Source organism: Populus trichocarpa, chromosome 1 (assembly GCF_000002775.5).
Source record: "Populus trichocarpa isolate Nisqually-1 chromosome 1, P.trichocarpa_v4.1, whole genome shotgun sequence".
NCBI classification, from domain to species: Eukaryota; Viridiplantae; Streptophyta; class Magnoliopsida; order Malpighiales; family Salicaceae; genus Populus; species Populus trichocarpa.
This window is the reverse complement of record NC_037285.2, coordinates 9236646-9258037: the sequence shown is the minus strand read 5'-3', so window position 1 is coordinate 9258037 and position 21392 is coordinate 9236646. Positions and strand designations below refer to the sequence as shown.

The window sequence follows — 21392 nt, the reverse complement described above, 5'->3', positions numbered from 1 at the left end:
AATCAAAATATAAAATTCTTAATTTCCATACCCTTCAATTCTTGCCCCATTGCTTGGCAAGAACCCATTTAGACACTTTGTGTTGGAAATTTGTATGAGAAATTAAGCACAAATAATTTTTATTTTTCCTACTAAAAAACTTTTAGTTTTTTTAGATTTATTTCTTGATTTATAATGATTTATCAAAAGTTAATAACAGTGATGATTAATTCTTATTATTCTTTAATATTTTAACTTTCAAAATTCACTAGAAGAAAAGGTGAAGAAAAAAATATATTGCAATCATTTTAGTTTCACAAATGAGAAACAATAAAAACTTAAAAAACAAATGATTTATCATTGACGATAACAAAAGTTTCATTCATTTAAAATGCTTCAACAAGTAAATATTATTTTTTTAATTTTAATTTAAGCACTATTATTTTTTATTATTAGTATATATGTTAGGACTTTAATCTTGTATATATTACAAGTTTGAATATATACTTAGTATGCAATGATGTATTTTTTTTATATATTTATGTTAAAAACATGTTTGTCTTGAATTTTATTTTACATATTTATAGATTTAAGATTGTATGCACTCTCCACTTACCTTGAACAATCTTTTATTATTTGTATATTTTTATTATGATAAACTAAACATTTTAATATAAAACAACATATTTTAACAACAATCTTAAGATTTTATTTTTATATAATACTTTGCTTAGTTTATCTTGAGAAAAAAAAATAATAATATAAATAAATTATAAATTTTTTTTTTAGCACCGTTAAAATTTAAATTATAATTTAATTTTTTTTTAAGTTGATATATTCTATTTCAAAATGGATGAAGCTTCCTTCCAAATGTCGCACCAGAAACAACCGAGACTTTAGCTACCGGTAATAATGTTATTACTCTTGAAAAACCAGGGAAAGAATGGTATATTTGCAGTGTATGCAAGCAAGCACTGCGAACTGAAACAGAAGCCTGCCACAACTGTTCTTCCTCAAAATGAGACCGCCGTTCTTCCTTCCCAAGGACGAGGCACCAGCAGGTCCAGCACCTTCACCTTCTCAGGCTAAAACAGTAGCTGGTGGAAGGACTGCTGCTAAACTGTATGCATGTATGGTAGTGGCATTTAGCTTCCTCGCAAGGATCCTGACATAGAAATGGAGAAAAAGGTAAAATTTCCTGCATCTGTTTCAGCTTGACAGGCAATCCTTTTTACTCGTTATTTATGCACATTTTAGCATTGCATCCATTGAGATGAGTGAAGTTTAATCCTTGTAGTTCAAGGTGGTTAGCTAAAGTTTTGACGAAGGCAGCCTGAGCTTTACGTGAGAAACTGAGAAGCTGAGCCAAAACATGAATGTCAAAGTTTGAACATGAGTAGCTGATTAAAATCTGGTTTGACTCATCAATCTCACTTGAGAATTGAGAAGTGAAAACGACTACAGTTCAACCAAAGAGTTACATTACCCTTCAACTTACATGATGCGTACTACTAAGCTAAGCTAAGTTGAGCTGAGAAGGAAGTTCCAATTACCATCAAGATTTAAGCAAAAGCAACTCTTCATGTCCCACATGACGCGTATAGCATATAGCGCATAGGCTATAAAGTTTACAAAACAATAACCAAATACAAAACTATCTGCGGTGGTTGGGACTGACAGCAAGGCACCTTAACTTAAAGTAAGAGTCTTGACTTAAACTGAATGTGAACATGTCACCTTCATCTGTTAAAATAGTCACTTTCCAGCTTAAAGCATAATTGTCACCCAATCAAAAAAGAAAAAGATGCAAAAAAATAAATAAATCCAAATGACTCCGAATTGGGAAAAAAATCCCAGTCATTTCAACCTACTAGAAGAAATTGACCGATTAAACTATGAAACAAATTCATTTGTTAGATCAAAAGGATGTTTGTCATTGCGATCATGTGGAAACAAGGCTGCTCTTTGTATAGTTATTGCATTTGGGAACCATTTCAAAATGTCCCTACACCTCGCACCTGTCATCTAAACCCAGTAAGAAACAACTTCTTTTGCATTTCTTACCTAAAGGAAAACTCCTCCCTGTTGAGTAAATCATAAGATCTTGTCAAAAGGGGAGGCAAGAATAACATGCTTGCAACATACAATAACCATGATGCAGAAGTGTAATTTTAAGTAATCGGAAAAAGCTTGATCAAATTTGTTCTTTATTCAGAGCCCAGTTTCTTATAAAAGAAACTTGGAATCTCAGAACCATGTGAATAGAGATGGCAACTGTGAATGAAAGAAACTTCTATCATCCCTTTTTTGATAGTGACTAGAGGAGCGTTGATAACCTCAATGGTTATCTAGAAATTTGCTAACAGGCTCACTCAAAATGTAAATGTCATCATGCCCATCAACATTCAATTTTATGCATGAAATTCTCAATAGATCCAAAAGGCAGTATAAAAGGCATCATCAATCAGGAAATAAAAGCCACAAATTGACCTATGCCATATGACCAAGACATGAACTCCTAATAATTATCACATTTCACGTCACAGGAACGTATCATCTGGGTATGTCAAATAAATTAATCACCAACTTATTCAAACATTCCATAATTCCAGTCCCAAACCCTTGTAACTCATCCAATAATTTTTTGCTGCTAAAATTAGCTGAAGAAGCCAACAAGCAAGCATCCAAAGCAAGAGAAAGAATCCAAAAGAAAAAAAAAACAAAAACCCTCCACACCCAGAAACGAATTCAAGGAATGCCAATTTTGCAGACAAACATATGCGGCATAAAGAATGGAATTGCTTGCTGACAAGACTTGTAGATGAAAAGAGAGAACTTTGTTCCCTCCAATTTAAAGACTTGAAAATCAATATCTGCACCAGTTCTTTCTGTGTTCCAGTTGCAGTAAACTCAATTATATAAGGTTACACACGGAGGAAAGTGAGAGAAGTTCATTCCCTTAACCACTCTCAACAGGAACAATTAAAAAGCCAAAAAAGAGAGAAGAAGAGCATAACCCTTTCCCTTTTCTCCACATCCTATACAATCCAATTGATCCAAATTTCCCTTATCTAATATTAAAAAAAATTAAAACATTAAAGCAAAAGTAAATAAAGCAAAAGAACCAAAAAAAAAAAAAAAGGACCCGCACCAGTGTTTGTGGCAATCAAAATGAATCTTTATATTATCCTTCAGTGAGTTGTGACCTTAGATCTCTTCTTTGCCTCGCTGTAAAGCACCACACCCATGATTGTAACTGCGAATCCAACCATTCCCATCGCAGTCACCGGATTCCTAAAGATCAAGATCGAAACGGCAGCAGCCACGGCAGCCTTAGCATTGCCTAATACTTGAAGAGTCAGGGCACTTGTGTGCTTGGTCACCAAAAAATTCGTCAAATTCACCAAATAAGCCACAGTTGAATTCCCAATCAACAAGAACACAATATACGGATCCCCTCTGGCTTTCTCAATCGTAATTGAAGCCACATTCCCTTCTATGTAAAGAGTAAATGGTAACAAAATCAAAGCAGCCATTGGTGCCATATAAAGCAACAAATTCATAGAATGTAACTTCTCAGCTTCTGATGTTAACAAAATCCCTTGAACCACGGATTTTAAAGCACGTCCAGCAGTTGAACCAACACAGACCAAGAACCCAAATAAATGAAACAAAGGCTCACTATTACTGGCCAAAACAATCCCAAAAACCACAGGCAAAAGTGCACAATAAACCCCAGCAGATTCTTTCTTGCAAGTTATCAAGAAGGCAAAAATAGCAGTAAAAAAAGGTGTGGTTGCCCCAATAGCTTGATTAAAAGACACAGGCAAGTACCTCAATGAAGTATTACCACAAACCACAGAGAAACAAAAGATAGCACTCAAAGCGAAGATCTTCATAAACTGCTTTCTTGATGAAATATGCTGCAATGGTACTATTTGAAGAAATTTTATAGCCACATAGCTATAACAAGCACAAGAAATCATGTGCAGCATTGTTAAAAATATCGGGTACCGGTAGCCATGAAAACTTAACAAGTACTTGTTAAGTAACAAGACTCCAATGTTGGACAAGTACCATGATGCAATAATCCCAGCTGTTAAAATAGTCGGAGAAAAATACGATCCAACGGAAGAATATGCATTGTTTCTTACATCACCAGGTGGGGTTGCAGGTATGTCAAGAGCTTGGTCATTGGTGGTGGTTGACACGGTGGTGCCATCCATTATTCTTGGGTTGCTCATTCTCCTTGTTGCCCATGTTTGTGCCTCCACCATCCTCCTAGGCTTCAAGGGCAAAATGGGTTTTCACAAAAACCTTCTCGTCCTAAGAATACGCGACTCTGCTTAGAGAGAGAAGCAGAAAGTTAGGAGCTTGAAATGTGTATGAGATCTGTAAGAGAGAGATGAGGATGATGATATTTTCTTTGTTTTTTTTTTAATTTTAGTATAGTGACGTGTTGATGTGTGGATCTAGATAAACGGTGGAGATTCAGATTTGGGGGCGGAGATGAAGCACGGGCCTTTGGATTAAGGGAGAGATAGTGGGAAGAGAATAAAACATCATTAGATTCCTCGTGAGTAGAGGTTAGTGTAAAAAGTCAGACTGTCGGTAATGGATACGTGACTGTGGACTGACTACATTTCACCGTGTTTACCTTCTTGGGTTGGGTTACTTTTATGGAAAAAAAGAGGAGAAAAAACAAAGGCTTTTACGGGAAGAAAAAAAAAACAGAGAAAAAACAAAGGTTGTGTAAAACATAATTATGCACCCGTGCGGGGGTTAAGGTTATTTCGTGATTTTTTTTAAAATTATTTTTTTGTTTTTAAATCATTTTAGTATATTAATATTAATATTTATTTTAAAAAATAAAAAATATTATTTTCCTATGTTTTCAAATAAAAAATATTTAAAAAATAATTACCATTGTATTCGTGTAAATGTGTCTTTTTCGACCATGCAAGTCCCTATCTATGCTTGTTAAACAAACAAATCTTGAGTGGATGCGGCTTTGTTGCAATTAGGAAAGCCTGCCTATTTAGAATGACAAGATTACGCTTCACCTGTTTTTGAAAAATCAAAACAACAACTATTTCTCAATCTTGCGTACTAAATGTTTTTAATATCTCTGTTATGCACATGAAAATCTCATATTAGATTATATAAAGTTTTAAAATAACTATTTCTTGAGTACTGGACCATTCATAAATCATGAAATGGAACGTGAACAAGAGAGAGAGAGAGAGAGACAGAGAGAGAGGGAGGGAGAGAGATCTAGAAAAGAGTAGTCATGGAAGAGTTACAGGCCTGGTAATTACCTGAACTTCAGTCCAGCGTCTGAGCAGGAACTTGGTCAAGAATTGTTTGCAAGTGATTAATTCAGAGGATAAGACCAAACCCTCCCTGGTTTGGAAAGGAAAACTAATGCTAAAAGACGAATTAGAGACTGGGAAAGATTTCTAAAAGCTGTGGAAAATAGTTATCAAGGGGATTGAACTTCTGGATTGTGCAGAAGAACATCATGCTGATAGAATGGAAGGGCTAATTTATTTGCCCTACAAAGTTCTCTCTTAGACGAGTAACAATAGCCAGCCTCTATATTTATAGAGGGATTAACTAGCAGATCGACTCTTGAAACAAACTTCTCCCTGTAGATTGGATTTAAGCACCGTACGTCTTAGAATCCTAGAAGGGAAGGAGTATGACTTGCTTGATTTAATCACTTGCCAAGCATATTACTATTATGCACAAAGTACATTTTGATTTAGTAGCTACCCCGCCATCAAGCCTTATCTATCAAGGTCCCCTTCATAATTCCATCTTATCACGTAACTTGCAGATATCTTTTCGCTCTCCCTTCTCTCCAAGGAATATACCCTGGAACATCTAACAGCCACTAATATTAGTAAAGTAATCCCGGAAAAATAAAGAAAAAAACTACCGTAAAATTAGGGTGTTTTAGCTTGTTAACACCATTTGAAAAATAATATTCCCAAATAATATTAAAAAAAAAATCTTGGCAAAATAATATATATCATGATTGCAAAATGACACATTTTAAGTTGTTATTAGTGGAAACTAGAAGGTCAAAAAAAGAGATTATTAAATGAGCTGGTACAAATTAGAAAGAGAAATGAGGAATGAGGAGAGAGAAAAAAAATAAATAAAGATTTTCAAGGCACATCAAAGATTCGATTACAATACCATAATGTTAAGTAATATTTATCTAGTTTTATTTATTAAGGGTAGAATAATATTTTCAGTTTAACCTATATATAATTCCTTTGTATTTAGGTTAACTTAAGCACTCATAATAAACATATTATTGAGAATTCTAGCCTCCTTTTATGTTTAATATGAATTACTTTAACATGGTATCAGAGCCTAGTTGATCGAACCCTTGGCTTGTTAATTTTATGGAACTCGCTGCCTTTGTAGAAATCATGTTCACAAATGTCAAAGCCACTGCTCGTATCAAAATCGTTATCATCATCCACTTCATTCCCTGTAGGATGTTCCAGCACGCTCAGTGCATTCCTTTGAAGCTTAACTTCAGATTCATTTTTCAAAACATCAGACATGAGTTGTTTGACCTATTAAAAGATGGAGGATGAAGATCAGGTTTTGTGCTTGCGGCTGAAGAATTAATATCTGAAACTTTATTTTAGATTCTTTAGCTTCTGCAATTTGGTATTTCTGTTCTGTCTCTGCAATTGTTTTAATATTTCGTCTTCTCTTCGGTTTCTGCAATTTGGTATCAGCTTTTGCAATTTGGTATTTCTGTTCTGTCTCTGCAATTGTTTTGGTATTTCGTCTTCTCTTCGGTTTCTGCAATTTGGTATTTATGTTCTGTCTCTGCAATTGTTTTGGTATTTCGTTTTCTCTTCGGTTTCTGCAATTTGGTATTTGAGTTAAGTTTCTGCAAAAAAAAAATAAAAAAATTGGAGTGATATTTTGTCTTCTGCTTCTGCAAAATCTGGTATTTCGACTTTCCTTCAACTTCTGCAATTTGGTATTTCTGTTCTATCTCTGCAATTGTTTTGGTATTTCTTCTTCTCTTCAGTTTCTGTAATTTGGTATTTGCGTTCAGTTTCTGCAAAAATAAAATAAAATTTGGAGTGATATTTTGTCTTCCGCTTCTGCAAAATCTGGTATTTCGACTGTCCTTCAGTTTCTGCAATTTGGTATTTCTGTCTCTCTCTGCAGTTGTTTTGGTATTTTATCTTCTCTTCAGTTTCTGCAATTTGGTATCAGCTTCTGCAATTTGATATTTCTGTTATGTCTCTGCAATTGTTTTGGTATTTCGTCTTCTCTTCAGTTTCTACAATTTGGTATTTGAGTTAAGTTTCTGTAAAAAAATTTTGGAGTGATATTTTGTCTTCCGCTTCTGCAAAATCTGGTATTTCGACTTTCCTTCAGCTTCTGTCATGGCATTTACTACCAAAGAGATTGTTTGGTTACGTTGGTTACTTACTGATATGAGAGTTTTCTTTTCTCATCCTACTCCTATGAATTGTGACAACCAGAGTTCTATTCAGATTGCTCACAACTCGGTTTTTATGAGCGAACTAAGCACATTGAGATCGATTGTCATCTTACTCGTCATCATCTCAAGCATGACACCATTACTTTGCCTTTTGTTCATTCTTCCTTGCAGATTGCAGATTTCTTTACCAAGACGCATTCCATATCTCGTTTTCTAGTTGGCAAACTCTCGATGCTTGTAGATGCCACATCGTGAGTTTGAGGGGAGATGTTAAGTAATATTTATCTAGTTTTATTTATTAAGGGTAGAATAGTATTTTCAGTTTAACCTATATATAATTCCTTTGTATTTAGGTTAACTTAAGCACTCATAATAAACATATTATTGAGAATTCTAGCCTCCTTTTATGTTTGATCTGAATTACTTTAACACATAAATACCATCATAGAAATCTCGATCAGATGAATCCATTGACACAAAAGAACATAACAAACGGTGACCGGAGTGGGCCACACAAACTGCTCAAATACAAGTGAGCCAACTGCTGCATGTGGCCCATTGCGATTATAGTTGGTGTCCGTACTCTGTATCGTTGGATTTGTTTCTTTGAAATCTTTTTTATAGTAATTATGGTGTCATAATTCGAGTTTCAGTGTGCTTTCAGGATTTTTTTCCTCTTTCTATTGTCTCTCCTCAATGTAATTGCTTGTTTGTCTTTGGATGAAGAGTGTAACTCACTCTGATTACGGTTAATGACTTTTCTTGGTATTATTGAATTTGTCTCATTGAGATTTTTTTGATGATACTAGTGGTGTTATAATTGGAACTTTGATGTGTTTTCGAAGTCTCTTTTTTTCTTTCTTTCTCTTTTTTCTCTCTCTCCTCTCCTCATTGTAATTGCTCACTTATCTTTAGACATATAGTGTGGTCCACTCTAATCATCATTGATAACCTCTTTAATATTGTTGAATTTGTCTCATTAAGATTTTTTTTATGATACCTATAATGTGATAATTGAAGCTTCAATATGCATTAAAGGTCTCTTTTTTTCTTTTTTTTCTCTTCTCTCACCTCATCATAATTTGTACAAGCTCATTTAATAATTTCTTTGATATTTCATATTTTCTAATAATGACAACTTGAAATGTTATGTTTTTCAATCGTGTTATGTAGCAAATTATGTTATTTCATCAATTTTTTTTAAAAATGAATTACTTTGCTATTTATTTTAAATAATGTTAATTTTCAAAAAAATCATAAAATTGAATATCTTTCAAAAAAATCATAAAATTGAATGTCTATTAGTTTTAGTCAAACTCTATTATTTGTCTTATTTTCAGTTCATTCATTTTAAAAAAATATTTTATAAAAAAAATATTTCCTTACTTTAAAATCTTTTTTTTTTACTGTTTAGGTAATTTTTTTATTGAGAAAAAAAAACATTATTTTATGAAAGAACAAAAATGTCTTGTTGTCTAAGACAACAGGAGTTACCATAACCTAGTTTGTCAAAGGTGTTAAGAAACAATCCTGAGAGGTAGCTCAACTGGTCAGGCCTTGGGTTTGCTCCCCAATGATCATGAATTCGAGTCCCATCAGGGCTACTGGAGGCTTGCATGATTATTAACTTCAGGGCCTGTATGATTAATCAAGCTACGTATAAATTGGCTCGGACACCCATGTTTTTTTTTTTAAAAAAGGTGTTAAGAAACATTAATAGTTGCTCAAATAATTTTGAAAGATATTAAGCATCATGTTTCTTTCCTCTAGTTTTTCATTTTTCATTGTAAGGTTTTTATGTTTTTAATAATGATAACATATTTTATGGAATAAATAATTAATTGTATCTACTGATAGCAATATTGATAATTGCCAAGTATTGAGTTGAAGGAACTTCCCTACTGGGGCATAGAAGATTTTTATTCTTTATGAAACTCAATGTGAAAAAAATCCTCTAAATTTATATAAAAAAAACGATTCTTGTCATAACCTAATTTTTAAATAAATAATAAAAAATGAACAAATAAAAAAAAAATATTTGAGAATGGAGTTAAGACAACATAAATTCAAAGTTCATGGATGAAATTATCAAATTTGAGAGTTAATTGGTCAGAAATTGAAGAATTAATAAGTTTGGAAATTTAATTAAAATTTGGATTAGTTTAATTAATGAAATCAGGAGCTTAATTGAAGAATTGATAAGTTTGCGAATTTAATTAATTAAAGAAAACAGAGGCTTAATTGAAAAAATATCAAAGTTTGGAGCTGATTCAAGATAAAATTGCAGGAAATTAAAGTCTGAGAATCAAATTGAATATTCCAGAAACCCACGACTGTTGTGTAAATGGCATTATGACTCAGGGATTCAATTGAAATCTAGGGGCAAAATTAAAATTGATTATTACTGATTAGGATCCCAATTGTTAAATTTAAAACGGTTAGGGGCCAAGGTGAAGATAGTCATTCCCAAGGACATAAACGGCGCCGTTTTGAAGCACTGTTTATTATCCCTTTCGTTTCACGCGGAGAAAGCCGATTCAACAGGGAAATCTACAGAAAATTCGATTCAATTATGGACCACGTCTCCTGCCCACGATCCCGTCTCCGAATCCACTACAGTCCTGCAAGTGCAGGACTGTTAACGATCACTGACACTCTCTGGCCTTATAAAAGGCCAGAGAAAGACGCAGAAAAAAATAGGGAGAGAAAAAGGGAGAGCACGAACGGAAACAGAAACAAAACATAGGGGGGAGAACACTGGAAACAGGGAGAGGCAGACTAAAAAGATAAAGGAGAAGAGAGCAAAAGCCAGCGTTGCCTTCGTCCCCAGAACGCAAGCAAAGTGAACAAGGGAAAACAGAGAAACTGCAAGCATTGATCAGCCTGGCACCACTCCGAACCATCAGAAGCAGAGGAAGAAACCCAAAATAACAGCAGAAAAAGAAGAACGACCCAGAGTCAGAATCAACTGCAGCCATCTTCATCGTCTCCGGAAGCATGTACGCCCGTTCTCATCTCGTTCTGCATTCTTCGAAATTGAAATGTTACATGAACACTGTGCGAAGGTAATTTAATTACCTTGGCACTAGCCTCTTGTTTGCTCAGCGGTCACTGGCTTGGGCAGTGATCGGGCGGGCTGGCTGGGCCTAACCCAGCTCGTATGGGTTAAACGGGTCCAATAAAATAAAATAAAATAAAAAATATACATGCATTAAAAGTAAATTTGTTTTGTTGGTTTATTCACCGATGCTAGAGTCAGGAATAAAAAAAACATATACTGATTAAAATTTTTTTTGCTACGTAATATTTATTAATGCCAGAGTTGAAAGTATCCGTAGTTGAATATTCATTGACGCTAGAGTCAGAAATATTACAAGCAAACCATCATAGCATTCACTAACAAACTTTTAGTAATTTAAGACAAAACCAGCAATGCAACCTGACATAGGCGGGACGTTTAAGAGGTAATAATATCTTTCCTTTTACGTAACCAGTCTCGTACCATAGAATCTCTGTTGACCAGTCAGGATTCCTAGTGACTATAATACTAGGTGGCGAATCCTTAAACAAGACCATTTCCTATCAAAGAACAAGATGCCGGAAATTTATTCTTTTCATTTTCATTTCATTTAATTTTTTAAGGTTGCCGCGATGTCGGGAGTGACAATTCTCAAAGGGTTAATGTCACTATTTGTGTATAATGGATTTTATCCTTATATTATAGCAAATATATAAGTATTTATAGATTGATCACATGACAAATAATATTATACTTTTTTATAATTTGGAAGCGTGATACTTTGATAAACAAGACTAGTTAAATATAAATATACTAACGCTTCAAAATTACATTTGCACAATTCCAATTCGAAATCTTGAAGTGAATGAAATTTTCTTTTACCATAAAAACTAGTCCTGGGAGACATCCAACTAATATCCGTGCAAGCAATTCTCTTGCACTTAATTAGTTGAGGGAAAATGTTATGTCCATAACACTTACTAGATCAGTAGCCGGTGTATTGTTGTGGGTTATATCATTTTTTTCCAGTGCAAAAGCAAAATGTATAGATATTGTTAATGTGTTTTCTAGTATGAATTTTTTTTTTATCATTAATTCAAAATATGATGTACACGATACCTTTTTAAATATTGAGATACTGGTATAATGCATGATACTGTTTTTGAAATACTTAGATAATGATTATTCCATCGAAGAATAAGCCCAATCAATAATAGACCACAATCCCTAATTCCAAAACTATCCTCCCCTCTCCCTCTCCTATAACTCAAAATTCCTTCGTTTTTATGAACAAGACAAGCTAAAGATAATTTAACGTTTGATGTGAGCAAGTAAGACTCGTGATTCATGAATTAAAATCATAAGATTTGTTATTTGTTATCTATATCAACCATGTGATTCTGATCGACAATTGTCCATATCCCACGTTTTAATTGTGTTTTAATATTATTTTTACCGTAGTCACCAAACATTATGTATTAGAAATCATACAAGAAGAGATCGCATAATCATGTTTTTTTTTTTAATATATTCTAGATTTTAGGGTTTCCATGTTGTAGGATGCATATTACATTTAACAATTTTGTTTTATACATTAACTAAGCAATTTGATTATCAATGTAACCCCCCGTAAAAAAAAAAAAACAGATTAGATTTTGAACATTTTCGAATACTGAATTTAATTTTGATCCGATGACTATGCTTACAATGTTAATTTTGATGGGGAAACTTCCATTTTCTAATTCACTCACATCCTATCTTTTAAGATTTGTCAAGCGAATTACTTTAAGATTTTCACTGGATTATTGAACTTTTATGACTCCACTATTATATTGATTTTGATGCAATAAATATTATCATAAACAAGGTGCCCTAAGAGATTTCCGAAAGCAAATCAAAATTCACTCGACAAATTATATAGTGTGTTTCGTTTTCAGGGTTGTTTGGTGTTTTTAGGGAGGATGCAATTGTGAGTTCTTAGGGACAAATATGGTTTTGATTGTCTGTTCATGGAATTTCTTTGAAATTGAGCATTTTGGATTTTGTGTTTTTGTGCAATGTGATTGTACCCCAGATTCATTTCCATGTAGCAATATATATTTTTGAACTAAATTTGTTTTTTTTCTTGTTTTTTTAGTGTTTAAACTAAGGGTATATATACTCTGTGGTTTTGTTGTGGGCTGATAAGAGACAAATGAAAATGTGTGTTCTATTGTTATGGTTAAGGTTGCGTATTGATTTAGGTTATTATTACTTAAGTATATAATTGTAATGTAATCTCCATTCTCTCTGCGGGGAATGTGGCAAGTTTGAATTAGAAACCTCGAGCAAATATTAGGGTATGGGTGTTCATAAGCAAGAATTTATATCTTTTTTTTTTAATTATTAACCATGCGGGCGATAAGAATGTGGCTTTTGAGATAGTATTGTTTGATACATAATCATGTTACAAGATTTATGACTTCACTTGCAAGAATCCGATCCAACTTGAAGGTGTGGCTAGCTAATGGGTTGTCTAAATAAAATCAATTAATTTACATCATGAATTAATTATTGATGTGTATTTACAGGTTTTATGATTTTTGAATAGAGTGCTGAGATTTTCTTAAAATAGAATTTAATGATAATATTTTTTTATCAAATTTATTTAGATGAGGAAAAGAAGGTTAGTAGAGATAGAAACGAACATGAGTGAAGTTGGTTCTTCTAGCAGTGCTTCTAATGAGCATGAGCAGACAATGCTGCCAAGTGTTGACCATGACAAGACATCTTAGGCACCCTCTCGTGATGCAAGATTGTTAGGTGTGAGTGCGACTCACAAAGCGGATGTCCCTTTTGAACGAGATGTTTACACTTAGAAGTATATTACTTAGTGGAAGCCCTGACCATAACATGCAAGTTTGTTTTCTTTCCTACCAATAAAAAATTAAACAACAATGAATAAAGTTTGAATAATTAATTTTAGTGAATGAATTAAAATTCAAGTTTACAAATGTTGAGTCTATTCGCATGATAACACATGCGAACATCGACAATGAAATCGTCAAAGGAACTGCTTTCGTTTCAATAGAGTCAGGTTTTAAAAAATGCTGAATGGAAGCTTGTGATTGATGCTTGGTTTGGAAAGTTTAAGATTAATATATACATAAATAATTATTCTTTTAATATTTAATTTGGTTAGTTTTTTAATTTTAATAAACTAATTATTTTATGAAATTGACGTGTAAGGAAAAAACAATTATTGGGAGGAGGCTAATAATGGTGTGGCCAAGAGAGTGTGGGACAATCACAACACTATTAGGTAAGATTTAATTCAAATTGTGATATTTTTTTAAGAAAAAATTATAAAATTTTATTTTTGTTATCTTATTTGATTTTTTTTCTTATAGACCAGGTTGCTTGACTTCTGGTATGATGCAAAAAAAAAAAAAAAAACAAAGAAATATGCAAAAGATAAATGTATTTTAGGTTGGGAAAACATGGATGTGTGAAGGGATTTCAAACCTTCATACGTCACAGAGGGTATCTAGGATGCTTATCTCAAACTTGTGATGTTAGAGCATTTCTTAAGGCGATCACAATTCGGTTTGGAGAATTGGACCAAGAAGATTCATTGGTTCATGACCACACCAACAAAACCATTATGTTTGTTTCACATACAAAACAAGTGGTAAGATTATGTTTTTATGATATTTATTTAAAAACATTTAACTAATAATAGCTTTCTTTTGCAAGCTGCAGTGCTTGGACATGATCCAAGATCGTTGATGCTTTTTGTTAAAACCTAGTTGCAAAAGGAGGACAAATAGAAAAGGTGCAACAACTTGTGGATAGTCAAGCTGAAAAGTTCATGGTAAGTATGATTTGAACATTTTTTTAGTTATATATATATATATTTGATTTCTTGTTTTTATTTTATAAAACATATAAACACCCGATTGCACGAGAGATATGAGGGAGATTTTTCGACCCATCCAAGATTTGGATTTGTGGTTGGAGAATTGATCTACCAATAGCTTCTATAGAAATCGAGTTTACAGTGTCTGTAACACTATGGCCGAGGATATGCGGGCGGACCATAATGTCTCGACCGTTAGGACCTCACAATCTAGATTAAGCTAGTAATCACCAGTCGTCCAGACGATCATACGAGAACATGTTCAAGATGAGATGACCTTCTATAAGGCTAAGACGAACTTCTGAGGGATAAATTGAATGTCATCGAGTAGCTGTTGGCAACTTTCACTGGTGTATGTGATTCACCTCGTCACCTTTCTGGTTCCAGTGAAGATTAGTCTTCGTCTCCTCCTCCATCTTCTGTTGCCTAGATAGATAAATTGTATCTGATAATATTTTTAAATTGATAATACAAATTTTATTTTTATTTTTATTTAATTTTGTTTAAATTATATTTTTATTTTAATTTAAATTTGTTTTGATTTTTTTAATTGTATTGTTTGTTTTAATTTTTTCTAAAAATAATTACATATAATTATGACTGAATTACCATCTATTTATTATATCAGTAAGATAGATATAAATGTAATTCTTTGACAGATTAATTCTATCGATAATATACATATAATCATCGATGGATTTACCATCGATTTATTTTGTTGGTAACATACATATAATTTTAATTCATTGATGGATTAATTACATCGGTTATATGCCAAAATTATTGATCGATTTACTAATGAAATTATTGCCGGTAATTTTTTTTTGTTTAGAGCGATAATTCCATCGGTGATTGTATTACCGATGGAATGATCAACATAATAGAAATCACCAACAATGTATTTTCCGATGATATTTTTCCATCTATTCTTTTGTAATTATGACAAAATATTCTATTGGTGTTTTGTTTTGTTTTTTTTTTTAGTGTTTCAATCATTTTTCGTGAGAGGAGAGAGAGAGAATCGTTTTATTCTAGTATAGAGAGAGAAAGTATTGACGTTGATTCTGACAAAAAAAAAGGTTGATCTTGGTGTCAATAAGTTTCATTTGATGAAAAAAATTTCACCTAAGTGTTATTTTTTCTTCTTATTGTCTGAGAAGTTAGATATGCTAGCGAGAATATTTTTAGATTTAGGTTGATTTTGGGATTCGAGCTATTTTTAGGTTGTTTGATGCTATAAATAGATTTATTAAGGTCGAGGAGCACGGGCTGGAATGCCCACACACTTAGGCTCTTTTTTTAGATGGTCGAGGCACATTGGGTTGCCAAACCCACACACTTGGACTCTTTTTTGGCTTTTTAAAAAAAAAAATTAAAATTTTGTTATTTTATATTTAGGTAAAATATAAATTTAATAAAAAAAATCATCAAATCCAGTTAAGTTCATGACCTGGATCGTAGGTTTGAAGGGTTAATATAAAATGTTCTAGTCGATCCTATATTTTATCATCTGAATATTTTTTTTAAAAAATAAGTCAGATTGAATTTATGTAAAGCATTTGGTTTATTTTGAATTTATGTTAGTGATGTATTTTTGGTGGAATTGATTTGTTCAAATTTGTTTATTACATGATTGTCACAGTCTCATGATCCGGGTCGTATGTGGAGCATGTTGACATGAGTTGACCCAAGCTACTTTAGTGTGTTAAAATGTCAATATATTTTTTTATAAAAAAATCATTTTGTAGATTTTTCATTCCTTTAATTTGTTTTTACATCTTACATTGGATCTTATGATCTAAATCGTGAACTTGACAAGTTAGGCTGTGAAATTGTGAAGCCTAGTCAATAAATTGTCTTAGGTTTTTTTTATAAAAATAGATGCGCCACTAAAAGTTTTTTTAAGCATTTGATTTCTTTTAAATTAATATTCATGATATGTTTTGTTTTGCTTTTTACATAATTAATTAACTTTGATTTACTTTTTATCAAGTTTTTATCATTTTGATTTTTTTTAAAATTCCAACCACATTATTATTTATTTATCAAGTTTAATAACACTTATAACAAAATTTCCATAATCTTGATATTTCTTTTAATGTTTTTTTTTAAAATGATCTGTCCATTTCAAAACGCGGGTCAATGGAATAGTATCTCTTACGGGCAAAAAAATCGATGTCGTGGACTTGAAAGCCTGTAAATCATAACCATTCGAATGCTTGTAGACGAGTGGACGAGAGGGGGCAAGTCCCAATTTAAACCTTACTCAATTACGTTAGACAAGAAAAAAAGGGTAAAACTACATAGGACGTAGTACATGCTTGATTCTTCTGTTTGAAAATTAGCTTAAACCGACTCTCGAAATCCGTAAACAACTTTTTTAGCAGCTGCTCCTATTACATATTTCTTGTGGAGAACACTCTTTGGAGAGAGACAACATATTGGAGAGAGATTAGTACTGCTAGGCGCTAGCACTACCGATTCCAGGGAGAGAAATGGAGAGGTTGGTGCTGGCATTACTATGAGAAGCAGCTTCCACAAGCTTTCTTGAACGCTGGCGTCCTCTGTGTATGTGCCTGTCACAGTACTTTTGATCTGGAAGAACCTCTTTGCTACACCTCCACTTCTTTCCATCCGTTCTCCTACATCTCCCTGGCTCATGTTCCATTCCTTTCTTATATTCCAAATATAATGGGTTACACTTACACCCCATAACTAGACCCCCCACGAGAAAAAAAAGGACCAAAATCAAATCTCTTTTAAGGATTAAGAAAAATAATTTACTTGTAAATTAGTCAATGATCAAGTATTTATGAAAAAAGAGAAGTATTTGGCATCCATTTTGTAGTAATTTGGTAAGAGATAGTCATCAAAAGAAAAAAAGCGTGAGATTAATTTACGAGGGACTTACAGCTAGGGTAGAGCTGGTACAAGCTTGAACTGAGACCACCAAGGGAAGCAGTAACACTTTTCCATATAGGTAAAACAAGATGGTAAGGTACAGGAAATCCAGCTTGGATATACTTGTAGATAAGAGACTGAAGTTCTAGCTCATGCAGTTGAAGAATAGTGAACCCATAAGGTTTTTTGCAGCCAGTTATTGGTCTTTGACTAGAACCACCACGTCCAAGCTCAACTCCTAGCCCAATTGAAGGTGACCGAGACCGACCATTGCGCCTATTTCCCTCCATGTTCCAACCGTTTAGCAGTCCAGTCCCTAGAAATTAAAAATAAAGAAAAAAAGTGAAACAATGATTGTTAATTAGACTTGTTTAATTGAAATGAAGAGAAATTGGAAAAACAAGAGAGCAAGTGCAAACTAGAGTTCGAAAGACGGGCAATCTTGGAAGGTGGGGCTTGAGATTTCATTTCTTGCGTATGGGCATCAAGATGGTCAAAAAGAACTGAACAGAACAGACTGAGTCGCACTGAGTGAAAGAAAGATCCTATAATGAAATGTTCTCAGCAAAGTTGCAGCAATAATAGATCTCAAAGTCAGAAATTAACAGTAGTGATAAAAGGTAAATGTTAAATTGCCTACCGGCTACCTTCTCTTCACTGTCACGAAGTATTTCCCTTTCATTTTACAGCTGTAAAAATCTGTGCTCTGAATAAAGACAAGTAATGTAGCAGCCACAGTAATGACAAACGTACAAGCTTGTCTTTAATGCCCACCTATTTAAGAGAGAGAGAGAGAGAGAGAGTGAAGGGAGACAGAAAGTCCGCTGACATGTCATGTTTTGTCAGAAAACAACACGTTTGTCAGACGGTGACAAATAGTAGAGTGTAGGACCTATATGAACATTTCATAGACTGATGACAAGGAGGCTCTTGTTGGCTAGTTGGAACAGTTTTATCACAATCTCACCGTCTATATACGGAGCGAAGCCCCCTTCTGATGCCTTTTTTTCTTCTTCTCATGTGTCCGGGGTTGGGCAGGAGAATTCAGTGAAGTTCACAATGAGAGTGCGAGACAAAAACAAGTAAAGTGAGCGGTGCATGAATGGGAAAATACCAAATCTAATGATGCAAAACTTTTTATCAACAGTAACGAGGATTGTGGAAAACCTTACTAATAATATAAGTAGGTTGATGGGCTTCATAATTTAGGGGATCATGAGTACCTATAAAACATGTTTTTTTAAAAAAAGATTTTTCACTACTTAAATTAATAGTATCAATTAAGAAAATATAACATTTTGAGGCTGTGCAAACTGTTCGTGTATTAATTTGTTTACATAAATTGTGATGATGAAAAAGAAGATTAGAAAAAGAAAAACAGAATGATAAAATGAATGAATGAAGAACGGTGTTCATCCCTACCTTATGATTCATAGACTTACGTTTATATCCATGAACTTCATCAACTTGCATGGTGCAAGGGAAAAATAAGGAAAGAACATGATATATAGGCAAATAGCAATCACTTAGATTTATAGCCCTAACAGGTAATGGTGTTCTATTCGAGAAGAAGAGATTTTGTCATATAGACTATCAATTAGGCTTAAACATAGCTAACATGACCAACATTACTGTGGCCGAATGATGAGAAAATGACATAAGCATCATGGAGGTAAGTGAATCCCATATGAGGTCGGGGTGTATTTTCTTAGACGTATGGCCTAATGGGAAAGGAGGGGACTATGAGCCCACCATGAAGCTATAAGAATGTTTGAGTTGGTTTGACCTTTTAAGGGTTTATGTTATGCTTGTTGATCCCACCTAAATCCAAAGTCCCTAATTAGTCTATGTAGCATGATTGAACCTAATTAAAAGATGCTTTATGTCCAGACTTGCTCCAGTATATCATCTTTTAAGCTTAAGCTATATCTCGTGCTCTGTATCATTCGGGCCTAAGTTGTGCCTCATATCTCACACTTTTAAGCCTAGGTTATGGGTATAAATTCCAAACCAATTAGTACCCCCAAATCTTTGTGATGGAATAACAAAAAGACTTAGTTAGCTATTTGAGTGGTTTTGTGGTCGAGTAAGTTTAATTGGAATATTTTGGGGTGTAACTTAATTGGTTAGATCCTGATTTTACTTTAGAGATCACTAATTCAAATCCCACAAATCTTAGAGCAACTGGAAGTTTATATGATCGTTAACTTCAAGATCTATGAAATTAGTTAAGATGCGTGTAAATTGATCCAAACAACCATGCTAATAATAAAAAATAAAAATTGGATGAGAGAAGTTACCTTGTCATTTGTTTGTTTAATGAACTTGTCTTTTGTTAGTTGGGTGCTTTTATGTCTAGGCACCTAGAGAGTCTAAGAGGTAAGTGTGTAAGTGCGTGGATGAAGTTGAAATATTGGTGTCCTTTAAAAATAACACCTTTTGTTATGATGTTACAACATTTCCATGTAGTAGGGCACATGGATGAAGATCATATGGCTACATTAAATGTACTCCTAGATGTGTGCAAGACATTCAACCTGTTTATAGTTGTTATTTTTCATATCTGCAAAACCTTTTCTCTTTTAGTGTTTATGCAGTTTCCCACAAGTGTTTTATAGTGAGAGAACTAAAAAAAACCCATAATTAAATTTTTTTTAAAGCTTTTAAAACTTATATAGATGTCATTCTCCTTACTTTCAGATCATTGTCAAGGTGCAATAGAAGGATTTCACCCTATTATGATGTTGGTATTGAGGATTGTAGTTTATAGCAATGCAAGTTCTCTCTTATCTAACCAGAATTCAGTGGAACAAACTCTAGTAAAGTCAACATTTCTTTTTTCAAAATAATATTAAACATGGTAGATTCAAGTAAGGTGACTATTATACCTAAACGTTTTATTAGTGAGAATGCTAAAAAAGACTACAAAAATGGATTAAGGTGTGAAGAGCTTGGAAATGGGGTTAAATAACCCATTGTCGACACTATAAAGTTTTCAGGGGTAGTTAGACAACCCTAGCACAATGGGTCTCTCTGTATGTGCTGGAAAAGAGAAAGAGGACTATCACAGCTCTACTGTGGATGGGTGGTTTGGATAGTTGATGATGGCTGTGTGGCGTAGCTCATGATGGTTGTGGGCTGCTAGGAGAGAAATGAGTTTAATGAAGTAGCTTGAAGGTCACAGGTTGTCAATGAGTGCTGGTGTTGTCATTGTCATCATTGCAATGTGAGAGAGATGGTTTTGGCCGTCAAGACTGGAGCTTGTGGAAATGCTTTTTTTTTTTGCTTTAGGAGAGTGTGTTGGATCATGGCTCAGATCACCGGTGGAGAAGAATCAGAGGCTAGTAAATAAGAGAGATTGGTTTTTAATTGCTATGAGAGAGGCTTCATGCTAAGAGGGGAGACTCTTTCTTCTGTATTTTTGTTTATGAATGGATACGTCTGGAGACTGTGAGCTTGCAGGAGGGTCATGTTTTTTCAGGTGAGAATCTTTATTGTTTTTTATAATGGGAGAACGTATGTGTGTTTTTTTTTCTAACTAATTTCTCTTAAAATCCCCTCTCTCTCCCCTTCTTTCTTTTTTTTCTTCCTTGACATTTTTGGCCCCCTTGTCTAAACATTCTTTATTCTTTATTTTTCTTATTTTTCTTGTGTTTTAATATTTTTTGAAAAAAAATAATGTCAACTCGATAAAATTGAACAATGATTTTGAAATGAGTACGTTCAAATAAATGTGTCGAAAGTAAATTTTTAAATTTTTAATTCTTTTGAAAAGACGCTAAAAATACCAAAAACAATGAAAATACTTGTGAATATAAAATTTAGATTTGTTTCTTGTTTTTTGCTATTTTTTGAATTTCCTAAAAATAGTAAGAAAAGGGGAGTAAAAAATTGGATTGTGACAAATTATATAAATATCCTTTTAATAAATTTAGTTAAAAAAAACAGATAAAGAAAAAAGATAAATTGTGATGAAACACGTTGTCTTCTAGTGTAGATTACGGCTATATTTGATGATCAAAAAGTCGGATCTGTTTTTGGATTATAAAAACCAAATTTTAAACTTGTTTTAACTTGAAAATAGTTAAGAACATTATAGCCCTATTAAA

At 33.2% G+C, this 21392-nt stretch overlaps 2 protein-coding genes across 4 annotated transcripts; both read right to left on the bottom strand.

Annotated features, from left to right (window-relative positions):
- Nucleotides 1–801: 801 nt before the first annotated feature.
- LOC7478092 (probable sugar phosphate/phosphate translocator At1g12500) lies at nt 802–5704 on the bottom strand. 3 transcript variants are annotated; one of them, XM_024598826.2, is made up of 2 exons: nt 3131–4628; nt 802–1144 (listed from the first exon to the last, which is right to left on the bottom strand). In XM_024598826.2, the coding sequence occupies exon 1, from the start codon at nt 4254–4256 to the stop codon at nt 3171–3173; it is 1086 nt and encodes a 361-aa protein (XP_024454594.1). In that variant the 5' UTR covers nt 4257–4628; the 3' UTR covers nt 802–1144; nt 3131–3170. The 3 variants fall into 3 exon arrangements, with proteins under 3 accessions (XP_024454594.1, XP_024454579.1, XP_002298084.1); XM_024598811.2 differs by lacking the exon at nt 802–1144 and adding an exon at nt 1359–2061 and having other exon boundaries at nt 3131–4627; XM_002298048.4 differs by lacking the exon at nt 802–1144 and adding an exon at nt 5298–5704 and having other exon boundaries at nt 2795–4321.
- Nucleotides 5705–16628: 10924 nt separating this feature from the next.
- Nucleotides 16629–17894, bottom strand: LOC7490935 (growth-regulating factor 10). The gene is made up of 3 exons (XM_002298047.4): nt 17703–17894; nt 17294–17599; nt 16629–17097 (listed from the first exon to the last, which is right to left on the bottom strand). The coding sequence occupies exons 1-3, from the start codon at nt 17749–17751 to the stop codon at nt 16844–16846; spliced, it is 609 nt and encodes a 202-aa protein (XP_002298083.2). The 5' UTR covers nt 17752–17894; the 3' UTR covers nt 16629–16843.
- Between the last annotated feature and the right edge of the window lie 3498 nt (nt 17895–21392).

Excerpts from the sequence above, each read along its gene's own strand:
- LOC7490935 (XM_002298047.4), bottom strand. The coding sequence starts at position 17,751 with ATGAAATCTCAAGCCCCACCTTCCAAGATTGCCCGTCTTTCGAACTCT. Across the intron at positions 17,600-17,702 it reads TGCCCGTCTTTCGAACTCTA|GGACTGGACTGCTAAACGGT; the intron begins GTTTGCACTTGC and ends TTTAATTTCTAG. Across the intron at positions 17,098-17,293 it reads GTACCAGCTCTACCCTAGCT|TTATGGGGTGTAAGTGTAAC; the intron begins GTAAGTCCCTCG and ends TGGGGGGTCTAG.
- LOC7478092 (XM_002298048.4), bottom strand. The coding sequence starts at position 4,256 with ATGGTGGAGGCACAAACATGGGCAACAAGGAGAATGAGCAACCCAAGA.